Source organism: Scyliorhinus torazame, chromosome 25 (genome assembly GCF_047496885.1).
Source record: "Scyliorhinus torazame isolate Kashiwa2021f chromosome 25, sScyTor2.1, whole genome shotgun sequence".
In the NCBI taxonomy this organism is placed as follows: domain Eukaryota; kingdom Metazoa; phylum Chordata; class Chondrichthyes; order Carcharhiniformes; family Scyliorhinidae; genus Scyliorhinus; species Scyliorhinus torazame.
Window position 1 is genome coordinate 13,484,426 of NC_092731.1, and position 11,723 is coordinate 13,496,148.

The 11,723-nt window shown below is 55.2% G+C and overlaps 1 protein-coding gene across 2 annotated transcripts in view; it reads right to left on the reverse strand.

Moving 5' to 3' along the window:
* The window catches only part of LOC140402332 (inositol-tetrakisphosphate 1-kinase-like), an 85,603-nt gene extending 79,477 nt beyond the window's left edge, over window positions 1-6,126 (reverse strand). The window contains exon 1 of one of the 2 annotated variants that reach the window (XM_072490044.1): window positions 5,724-6,126. In XM_072490044.1, the coding sequence (XP_072346145.1) occupies window positions 5,724-5,818 (95 nt within the window). In that variant the 5' untranslated portion in view covers window positions 5,819-6,126. The remainder of the gene's footprint in view (window positions 1-5,723) is intronic. The other variant, XM_072490043.1, reaches the window with a different exon arrangement.
* Between the last annotated feature and the right edge of the window lie 5,597 nt (window positions 6,127-11,723).

An 11,723-nucleotide genomic window follows, 5' to 3' on the forward strand; every position in this document is an offset into this window, starting at 1 on the left:
CAGGGGGTCCCCGGGGAGTGTGTCAGTATTTACAGGGAGTCCCCGGGGAGTGTGTCAGTATTTACAGGGGGTCCCCGGGGAGTGTGTCAGTAGTTACAGGGGGTCCCCCGGGGAGTGTGTCAGTATTTACAGAGGGTCCCCCGGGGAGTGTGTCAGTATTTACAGGGGGTCCCCGGCGAGTGTGTCAGTATTTACAGGGGGTCCCCGGGGAGTATGTCAGTAGTTACAGGGTGTCCCGGGGAGTGGGTCAGTATTTACAGGGGGTCCCCGGGGAATGTGTCAGTATTTACAGGTGGTCCCCGGGGAGTGTGTCAGTATTTCCAGGGGGTCCCCGGGGAGTAAGTCAGTATTTACAGGGGGTCCCCGGGGTGTGTGTCAGTATTTACAGGGGGTCCCCGGGGAGTGTGTCAGTATTTACAGGGAGTCCCCGGAGAGTGTGTCACTATTTACAGGTGGTCCCCCGGAGAGTGTGTCAGTATTTACAGGGTGTCCCCGGAGAGTGTGTCAGTATTTACAGGGTGTCCCCGCAGAGTGTGTCAGTATTTACAGGGAGTCCCCGGGGAGTATGTCAGTATTTACAGGGAGTCCCCGGAGAGTGTGTCAGTATTTACAGGGAGTCCCCGGAGAGTGTGTCAGTATTTACAGGGGGTCCCCGGGGAGTGTGTCAGTATTTACAGGGTGTCCCCGGAGAGTGGGTCAGTATTTACAGGGGGTCCCCGGAGAGTGTGTCAGTATTTCCAGGGGGTCCCCGGGGAGTGTGTCAGTATTTACAGGGAGTCCCCGGAGAGTGTGTCAGTATTTACAAAGTGTCCCCGGAGAGTGTGTCAGTATTTGCAGGGGGTCTCCGGGGGAGTGTGTCAGTATTTACAGGGGGTCTCCGAAGAGTGTGTCAGTATTTACAGGGTGTCCCCGGAGAGTGTGTCAGTATTTGCAGGGGATTCCCAGGGAGTGTGTCAGTATTTACAGGGAGTTCCCGGGGAGTGTGTCAGTATTTGCAGGGGGTCCCCGGGGAGTGTGTCAGTATTTACAGGGAGTCCCCGGGGAGTGTGTCAGTATTTACAGGGGGTCCCCGGGGAGTGTGTCAGTAGTTACAGGGTATCCCCCGGGGAGTGTGTCAGTATTTACAGAGGGTCCCCCGGGGAGTGTGTCAGTATTTACAGGGGGTCCCCGGCGAGTGTGTCAGTATTTACAGGGGGTCCCCGGGGAGTATGTCAGTAGTTACAGGGTTTCCCGGGGAGTGGGTCAGTATTTACAGGGGGTCCCCGGGGAGTGTGACAGTATTTACAGGGGGTCCCCGGGGAGTATGTCAGTAGTTACAGGGTGTCCCGGGGAGTGGGTCAGTATTTACAGGGTGTCCCCGGAGAGTGTGTCAGTATTTACAGGGAGTCCCCGGGGAGTGTGTCAGTATTTACAGGGAGTCCCCGGAGAGTGTGTCAGTATTTACAGGGAGTCCCCGGAGAGTGTGTCAGTATTTACAGGGGGTCCCCGGGGAGGGTGTCAGTATTTACAGGGTGTCCCCGGAGAGTGTGTCAGTATTTACAGGGGGTCCCCGGAGAGTGTGTCAGTATTTCAAGGGGGTCCCCGGGGAGTGTGTCAGTATTTACAGGGAGTCCCCGGAGAGTGTGTCAGTATTTACAAGGTGTCCCCGGAGAGTGTGTCAGTATTTGCAGGGGGTCTCCGGGGGAGTGTGTCAGTATTTACAGGGGGTCTCCGGAGAGTGTGTCAGTATTTACAGGGTGTCCCCGGAGAGTGTGTCAGTATTTGCAGGGGATTCCCGGGGAGTGTGTCTGTATTTACAGGGGGTCCCCGGGGAGTGTGTCAGTATTTACAGGGAGTCCCCGGGGAGTGTGTCAGTATTTACAGGGGGTCCCCGGGGAGTGTGTCAGTAGTTACAGGGGGTCCCCCGGGGAGTGTGTCAGTATATACAGGGAGTCCCCGGGGAGTGTGTCAGTATTTACAGGGAGTCCCCGGGGAGTGTGTCAGTATTTACAGGGGGTCCTCGGGGAATGTGTCAGTATTTACAGGTGGACCCCGGGGAGTGTGTCAGTATTTACAGGGGGTCCCCTGGGAGTGGGTCAGTATTTACAGGGGGTCCCCTGGGAGTGTGTCAGTATTTACAGATGGTCCCCGGGGAGGGTGTCAGTATTTACAGGTGGTCCCCGGGGAGTGTGTCAGTATTTACAGGGGGTCCCCTGGGAGTGTGTCAGTATTTACAGGGGGTCCCTGGGGAGTGTGTCAGTATTTACAGGGGGTCCCCGGGGAGTGTGTCAGTATTTACAGGGAGTCCCCGGGGAGTGTGTCAGTATTTACAGGGGGTCCCCTGGGAGTGTGTCAGTATTTACAGAGGGTCCCCGGGGAATGTGTCAGTATTTACAGGTGGTCCCCGGGGAGTGTGTCAGTATTTACAGGGGGTCCCCTGGGAGTGGGTCAGTATTTACAGGGGGTCCCCGGGGAGTGTGTCAGTATTTACAGGGGGTCCCCGGGGGAGTGTGTCAGTATTTATAGGGGGTCCCCGGGGGAGTGTGTCAGTATTTACAGGGGGTCCCCGGGGGAGTGTGTCAGTATTCACAGGGAGTCCCCGGGGGAGTGTGTCAGTATTTACAGGGGGCCCCCAGGGGAGTGTGTCAGTATTTATAGAGGGTCTCCGGGGGAGTGTGTCAGTCTTTATAGAGGGTCCCCAGGGGAGTGTGTCAGTATTTACAGGGAGTCCCCGGGGAGTGGGTCAGTATTTACAGGTGGTCCCGGGGAGTGTGTCAGTATTTACAGGGAGGTCCCCGGGGGAGTGTGTCAGTATTTACAGGGGGTCCCCCGGGGAGTGTGTCAGTATTTACAGGGGGTCCCCGGGGAGTGTGTCAGTATTTACAGGGAGTCCCCGGGGAGTGTGTCAGTATTTACAGGGGGCCCCCAGGGGAGTGTGTCAGTATTTACAGGGAGGTCCCCGGGGGAGTGGGTCAGTATTTACAGGTGGTCCCCGGGGAGTGTGTCAGTATTTACAGGGAGTCCCCGGGGAGTGTGTCAGTATTTACAGGGGGCCCCCAGGGGAGTGTGTCAGTATTTACAGGGAGGTCCCCGGGGAGTGTGTCAGTATTTACAGAGAGTCCCCGGGGAGTGTCAGTATTTACAGGTAGTCCCCGGGGAGTGGGTCAGTATTTACAGGGGGTCCCCAGGGGAGTGTGTCAGTATTTACAGCGGGTCCCTGGGGAGTGTGTCAGTATTTATAGAGGGTCTCCGGGGGTGTGTGTCAGTCTTTAGAGGGGGTCCCCAGGGAGTGTGTCAGTATTTACAGGGGGGTTCCCCGGGGACTGTGTCAGTATTTACAGGGGGGTTCCCCGGGGACTGTGTCAGTATTTCAGAGAATTTTCATAGAATTTACAGTGCAGAAGGAGGCCATTCGGCCCATCGAATCTGCACCGGCTCTTGGAAAGAGCACCCTACCGAAGGTCAACACCTCCACCCTATCCCCATAACCCAGTAACCCCACCCAACACTAAGGGCAATTTTGAACACTAAGGGCAATTTATCATGGCCAATCCACCTAACCTGCACATCTTTCGACTGTGGGAGGAAACCGGAGCACCCGGAGGAAACCCACGCACACACGGGGAGGATGTGCAGACTCCGCACAGACAGTGACCCAAGCCAGAATCGAACCTAGGACCCTGGAGCTGTGAAGCAATTGTGCTATCCACAATGCTACCGTGCTGCCCAATTTACAGGGGGTTCCCGGGGAGTGTGTAAATATTTACAAGGGGTGCCCGGGGAGTGTGTCAGTATTTACAGGGGGCCCCCGGGGAGTGTGTCAGTATTTACAGGGGGCCCCCGGGGAGTGGGTCAGTATTTACAGGTGGTCCCCGGGGAGTGTGTCAGTATTTACAGGGAGGTCCCCGGGGGAGTGTGTCAGTATTTACAGGGGGTCCCCGGGGGAGTGTGTCAGTATTTACAGGGGTTCCCGGGGAGAGTGTCAGTAATTACAGGGGTTCCTGGGGAGAGTGTCAGTATTTACAGGGGGTCCCCCCGGGGGAGTGTGTCAGTATTTACAGGGGGTCCCGGGGTGTGTCAGTATTTACACGGGGTCCCCCCTGGGGGAGTGCGCAGTATTTACAGGCGGTCCCCGGGAAGTGTGTCAGTATTTAATGGGGGTCCCCGGAGGAGTGTGTCAGTATTTACAGGGGGTCCTCGGGCAGTGCGTCAGTATTTACAGGGGGTCCTCGGGCAATGTGTCAGTATTTACAGGGGCCCCCAGGGGAGTGTGTCAGTATTTACAGGGAGTCCCCGGGGAGTGTGTCAGTATTTACAGGGAGTCCCCGGGGAGTGTGTCAGTATTTACAGAGAGTCCCCGGGGAGTGTCAGTATTTACAGGTAGTCCCCGGGGAGTGGATCAGTATTTACAGCGGGTCCCTGGGGAGTGTGTCAGTATTTATAGAGGGTCTCCGGGGAGTGTGGCAGTCTTTAGAGGGGGTCCCCAGGGAGTGTGTCAGTATTTCAGAGAATTTTCATAGAATTTACAGTGCAGAAGGAGGCCATTCGGCCCATAGAGTCTGCACCGGCTCTTGGAAAGAGCACCCTACCCAAGGTCAACACCTCCACCCTATCCCCATAACCCAGTAACCCCACCCAACACTAAGGGCAATTTTGAACACTAAGGGCAATTTATCATGGCCAATCCACCTAACCTGCACATCTTTCGACTGTAGGAGGAAACCGGAGCACCCGGAGGAAACCCACGCACACACGGGGAGGATGTGCAGACTCCGCACAGACAGTGACCCAAGCCAGAATCGAACCTAGGACCCTGGAGCTGTGAAGCAATTGTGCTATCCACAATGCTACCGTGCTGCCCAATTTACAGGGGGTTCCCGGGGAGTGTGTAAATATTTACAAGGTGTGCCCGGGGAGTGTGTCAGTATTTACAGGGGGCCCCCGGGGAGTGTGTCAGTATTTACAGGGGGCCCCCGGGGAGTGGGTCAGTATTTACAGGTGCTCCCCGGGGAGTGTGTCAGTATTTACAGGAGGTCCCCGGGAGTGTGTCAATATTTACAGGGGGTCCCCGGGGAGTGTGTCAGTATTTACAGGTGCTCCCTGGGGAGTGTGTCAGTATTTATAGAGGGTCCCCGGGGAGTGTGTCAGTATTTACAGCGGATCCCCGGGGAGTGTGTCAGTATTTACAGGGGGTCCCCGGGGAGTGTGTCAGTATTTACAGAGGGTCCCCAGGGAGTGTGTCAGTATTTACAGCGGATCCCCGGGGAGTGTGTCAGTATTTACAGGTGCTCCCTGGGGAGTGTGTCAGTATTTACAGGGGGTCCCCAGGGAAGTGTGTCAGTATGTACAGTGCTCCCCGGGGAGTGTGTCAGTATTTACAGGGGGTCCCCAGGGGAGCGTGTCAGTATTTACAGGTGCTCCCCGGGGAAGTGTGTAGTAATAAAGTGGGGGGGGGGGTTACTGATGTCTCCCCAGGACTGTCAGAAGGTTCCTCAGGGGTCGGTCAGCATTAGCAGGGTGGGGGCGAGGTGGGGAAGAGGTGGCCAGAGATTGAATCAGAATTCTCAGCAATGGGGGGGGGGGGGGGGGGGTTGAATCGTGTCAGCGGGATCCACAGGAGTGTCTCAATACAATATTCACAAGATGCAACTCACCTGTAATTCATCCATCCGCGTTGACAGAGGAGTTTGCAGAGCTCTGTACCTTTAAAGGGAATGCAAATAGACCCCCCAACCCCAGCTTACCGACAGAGATCAGCAAAGAGCAGAAATTGCAACTTCCTCCTTTTCTTGTCGCTCAGGCAGAATCCCACTCGCTTCGCCTTGACCCATGTCTGCATGATTCAAGCTTCAGGGAGCAAAGCTCCTCTTCCCTTCCCTTCCCTTGTTTGTGTGGGGGGTGGGAATGAGATTATTATTTTTTTACGTACAGCAAGTTTGATTTGGAAGCTGAGAGGAGGGATTGAGGGAAGGACGGTCTCTTAGTCATTGCAGCGCATGTTAATTGCTGATCAATATCACCTCGCCCATTCTTAACCAAAAGGGGCCAAAGTCTGCTCGCTTCCCACTCGGCCAGTATCTCCACTCCTCCGCAAGGACAGGTCCCGGTAACACTCTGCTTCCCAATTCATTCTCCAGCTCCCAGTCACCCGGCTCCGCCCCCTTTGGCGTATCTCACCAAATTGTTACAGTTCCCCAATGTTGCAACATTGGAAGCTACAGGCGCCCCGCCTTCTTGGGTGGGGTGGGGAGCGTGGCAACAAGCCCCCCCCCCCCCCCCCCCCATCCCCACGGATTGGAAAGACTTGCATTTTTGTAGCGCCTTTCATTCAGAACCACTTGGCCCTGCCACCGACTGCCCCCGTGTCCTTGCAGCTGCACGAGGGACACCGCAGCCAATTTGCACGCAGCAAGCTCCTTCAAAGAGCACTGTGATAATGACCGGATTTCACGGGTGATTCATGGGGGGATCACTATCGGTTAAGGCACTGGGAGGGGTGGGGAGGGACGCCCCTCCGAGACAGCGGCCGCAGGATCTTTTACATCCGCTCAAGGGAGCACCTGGAGCCTTCAGACCGCGTCTGAAAGTTGGCACCCACAGTAGGGCAGCACTCCCGCAGTACCGTGCTGGAAGTGTCAATCTAGGTTTCTGCGCTCAATCTCTGGAGTGGGACTTGATCCCGCAGCCTCCTGCCACGGAGGCGAGAGTGCTGCCCACTGCGCCGTGGCTGATACATTTGGTCATTGGTATTTGGCACTGGGCGGCTGTCAATCAAAATGGAGGTGGGAGGAACTAATAGGAACAGTAGGGTGATTGAGGAAGTGGAATATTTGCAGTGGCTCAATCTGAAATATCCTCCCAGTCTGACTGCCTGGTTGGCTAATAGGCTGCCTAGCTGTCCAATAACATGCACATGACTAATCCAGGAAGTTGAATCATACCCTGTGTTCTGAAATTGCTTTTGACTGATTAAAACTACAATGCAAAGCTGGCTGAAGGAGAATCGAGTTTAAAGGGGAGGATGGGGAGCCTCAGGCTGGGGGGCTGGAGTGTGTGGGAGACGCAGGCACGTGGCTGGCTTAAAAAAGGAGATGGCTAGTCGGCGGGGGGGTTAATTAGCCCCCCGACCAGGCTGATCACGTGGAACGTGAGAGGCCTGAATGGGCCGGTCAAGAGGGCCCGTGTGTTTTCGCACTTAAGGGGGCTAAAGGCAGACGTAGCCATGCTACAAGAAACGCATCTGAAGATCACATATCAAACCAGGCTGAGGAAGGGATGGGGCAGGTTTTCCACTCAGGGCTGGATGCGAAAACCAGGGGGGGTCGCAATCTTGGTGAGAAACCGGGTGGCATTTGGGGGGTATTGTGGCAAATAAAGGGGGTAGATATATTCTGGTGAGTGGCAGGTTGCAGGGGGCCCGGGTGGTGCTAGTGAACGTGTACGCTCCGAACTGGGACGATGCAGGGTTTATGAAGCGGATGTTGAGTAGGATTCCGGACTTGGAGTCAAGCAGTTTGGTAATGGGGGGGGGACTTCAATACGGTCCTGGACCCGGTACTGGACCGGTCCAGGTCAAGATCGGGTAAGAGGCCGGCAGCGGTCAAGGTCCTGAGGGGGTTCATGGACCAGATGGGGGGAGTGGACCTCGTGGAGATTCGCTAGGCCAAGGGCGAGGGAGTTTTCTTTCGTCTCCCATGTTCACAAGGCGTACTCGCGGATTGAATTTTTTTCGCGGTAAGTAGGGCGCTAATCCCGAGAATGGAGGCGGTGGAATATTCGGCTATTGCGATCTCGGACCATGCCCCGCACTGGGTGGAGTTGGGGCTGGGGAGAAGAGAAGACTGGACATAGGAGTATTGGCGGATGAGAAGGTCTGTGGGTGGATACGGCGGTGTATCCAAAGCTATGTGGAGACCAATGATACTGGGGAGCTTTCAGTGAGTGTGGTCTGGAAGGCGCTGAAGGCGGTTATCAGGGGGGAGCTAATTTCAGTCAGGGCCCACAGGGAGAAGAGGGACAGGATGGAGAGGGAGAGGTTGGTGGGGGAGGTACTTAGGGTGGACGGGAGGTATGCGGAATCCCCCGAGGAGGGGTTGTTAAAGGAGCGCCGGAGTCTGCAGGCGGAGTTTGACCTGCTTACCACGGGGAAGGCTGAGGCTCAGTTGAGGAAGGTACAAGGAGCGGTGTATGAGTATGGGGAGAAGGCAAGCAGGATGCTGGCGCACCAACTGCGGAAGAGGCGGCTAGGGAAATTGGGGGAATTAGGGACAGGGGGGGTAACACGGTGCTGAGCTCGGCAAGGATCAACAAGTTCTTCAAGGACTTTTATGGCAAATTGTATGAGTCAGAACCCCCGGAGAGGCGGGAAGGGATGAAGCAATTCGTGGACCAACTGAGGTATCCTAAGGTGGAGGAGGGGCGGGTAGAGGGATGAAATTAATGAAATGAAAATCGCTTATTGTCACAAGTAGGCTTCAAATGAACTTACTGTGAAAAGCCCCTAGTCGCCACATTCCGGCGCCTGTTCGGGGAGGCTGGTACGGAAATTTAACCGTGCTGCTGGCCTGCTTTGGTCTGCTTTCAAAGCCAGCGATTTAGCCCAGTGAGCTAAACCAGCCCCTAAACCAGGTTGGGGGCACCGATTGAGATGGAGGAATTGGTTAAGGGGTTGGAGGGTATGCAGTCGGGCAAGGCCCCAGGACCGGACAGATATCCCTTGGAATTTTACAGGAAATTCTCAGAGCTGTTGGGTCCACTATTGTTGAGAACTTTTAACGAGGCTAAGGAAAAGGGAACCCTTCCCCCGACGATGTTGCAGGTTCTGATCTCGTTCATCCTTAAGCGAGATAAGGACCCGTTGCAATGTGGCTCCTACAGGCCGATTTCGCTCCTTAATGTAGATGCCAAACTGTTGGCCAAGATCCTGGCCACCAGAATGGAGGACTGTGTCCCGGGAGTGATCAATGAGGATCAGATGGGGTTTGTGAAGGGCAGGCAGCTGAACACGAATGTGCGGAGGCTCCCGAATGTGATCATGATGCCCTCGGAAGGGGGGATGCAGAAGCGGTGGCGGCAATGGTCGTGGAGAAAGCCTTCGATCGGGTGGAGGGGGAGTACCTGTGGGAAGTGTTAGGCAGATTTGGATTTGGCAAGGAATTCATAGGGTGGGTTAAATTGTTGTATCAGGCCCCTGTAGCGAGTGTGTCGACGAACCGGCTGCGGTCGGAGTACTTTAGGTTACATCGAGGAATGAGGCAGGGGTGCCCCCCTGCTGTTTGCCCTGGCAATCGAGCCGCTGGCCATGGCGTTGAGGGAGTCCAGAAACTGGAGGGGCTGGTTCGGGGGGGGGGGGGGGGGGGGGGGGGGAGCATTGGGTTTCACTGTATGCGGATGACCTGCTCCTGTATATGGAGGGGATGAGGGAGGTCATGCAGATCCTTAGAGATTTCGGGGACTTTTCGGGGTATAAGCTGAATGTCGGGAAAAGCGAGCTTTTTGTGATACATGCGAGAGACCAGGAAAAGAGACTGGGAGAGCTACCGCTTAAGATGGTGGAGAGGAGCTTTCGCTACTTAGGCATTCAGGTGGCTAAGAGCACAAGCTCAATTTCGCGTGGCTGGTGGATCAGATGGAGGAGGATTTGAAGGGGTGGGATATGCTGCTGCTTTCCCTGGTGGGCAGGGTGCAGTCCGTGAAGATGACGGTCCTCCCCAGGTTCTTGTTCGTCTTCCAGTGCCTTCCCATCCTCATCCCCAAGTCCTTCTTCAAGCGGGTGAACAGGATTATCATGGGATTTGTGTGGGCAAACAAGACCCCGCGTGTTAAGAGACTGTTCTTAGAGCGCAATCGGGGTGGGGGTGGGCTGGCGCTGCCGGACTATTTTCAGCTATTATTGGGCAGCGAATATATCCATGATTCGGAAGTGGGTAGTAGAGGAAGGGGGGGCGGCGTGGAAGCGATTGGAGGTGGCGTCTTGCAGGGATACTAGCCTGGGGGCATTGATAACGGCGCCGCTCCTGCCGCCACGGTACACCACGAGCCCGGTGGTGGCGGCGACATTGAGGATCTGGGGTCAGTGGAGACGGCACAGGGGGGAGGCAAGGGCTTCAGTCTGGACCCCGATACGGAACAATCACAGGTTCGTTCCAGGTAGAATAGATTGTGGGTTCCTAAGCTGGCACAGAGCAGGTATCAAAAGGATGGGGGCCTCGTTTATTGATGGCACTTTTGCTAGTCTGAGGGCGCTGGAGGAGAAATTTGGGTTGCCCCAGGGAATACCTTTAGGTACCTGCAGGTTCGAGCGTTCATGAAAAAGCAGGTGGGGAAATTTCCATTGTTATCTGCCCGGAGGATAGAGGACAGGGTGGTCTCGGGCATGTGGGTAGGGGACAGAAAGGTATCGGACATATACCAGGAGCTGCAGGAGGCCTCGGCGGAGGAGCTGAAGGGCAAGTGGGAGGAGGAGCTGGGTAAGGAGCTAGATGAGGGCTTGTGGGCAGACGCCCTGGGCAGGGTCAATTCCTCCTCATCTTGCGCCAGGCTCAGCCTGATTCAGTTTAAGGTGGTGCACCAGGCACATATGACAGTGGCGAGAATGAGTAAGTTCTTTGGGGTGGAGGTGTGTGAGGTGTTCAGGGAGCCCAGCAAACCATGTCCATATGTTTTGGGCATGCCCGGCGCTTACAGAATTTTGGAGAGGCTTTGCAAAGGCTATGTCCAAGGTCTTCGACACTCGGGTAAAGCCGAGCTGGGGGATAGCGATATTTGGGGTGTCAGAAGATCCGGGAGTGCAGGAGTGGAAAGAGGCCGGAGTCTTGGCCTTTGCCTCCTTGGTAGCCCTGAGACGGCTCTTGTTAATGTGGAGGGACGCGAAGCCCCCAAGTGTGGAGACTTGGGTCAGTGACATGGCGGGGTTTCTCAGGTTGGAGAGGATAAAGTTTGCCTTGCGAGGGTCCTTGCAGGGGTTCTCCAGGCGGTGGCAATCGTTCCTTGACTTTCTCGCGGAACGTTAAGTGGAGGTCGCCAGCAGCAGCAAACCAGGATGGGGGGGAGAGAGAGAGAGAGAGGGGGGGGTATTGGTGGTGCATAGATTTCATTTGTAAAGGGCAGATATCCCACCTTGTTTTGCTAATTTGTTATGTTGTTTTCTTAATTATTACTATGCTTTTTTTTGTTTTCTTTTTGTCGAGGTTTGTAAAAAGTATTGAAAAATTTTGAATAAAAACAAATTTAAAAAAACAAAATTAAAACAAAACTACAATGTAAAAGCAACCCCACCACCTGCACCAGCCGGGCTTGTATCACCGTTCCTTCACTGGCACCGGGTCAATAACTCTAAATTTAAACAACAAAATAACCCGAGAACTCCCTCCCTAATAGCACTATGGGTGTACCTATACAAGATTGGCTGCAGCGGTGCACGGTAGTGGCCCGTAACCCCACCTAACCTGCACATTGCTGGACACTAAGAGGCAATTTAGCATGCTCAATCCACCTAACATGCACGTCTTCAGACTGGGAGGAAACCGGAGCACCCGGTGGAAACCCACGCAGACACGGGGAGAACGTGCAGACTCCGCACAGACAGTCACCCCAGCCTGGAATTGAACCCGGGTCCCTGCCGCTGCGAGGCAGCAGTGCTAACCGCGGTGCCACCTTGCCGTCAGTATCTCACTTCAGTATAATATTTATGGTGACCCAGTGCAGGAGGCGAAAGAGGCCGGTATTCTGGTCTTTGCGTCCCT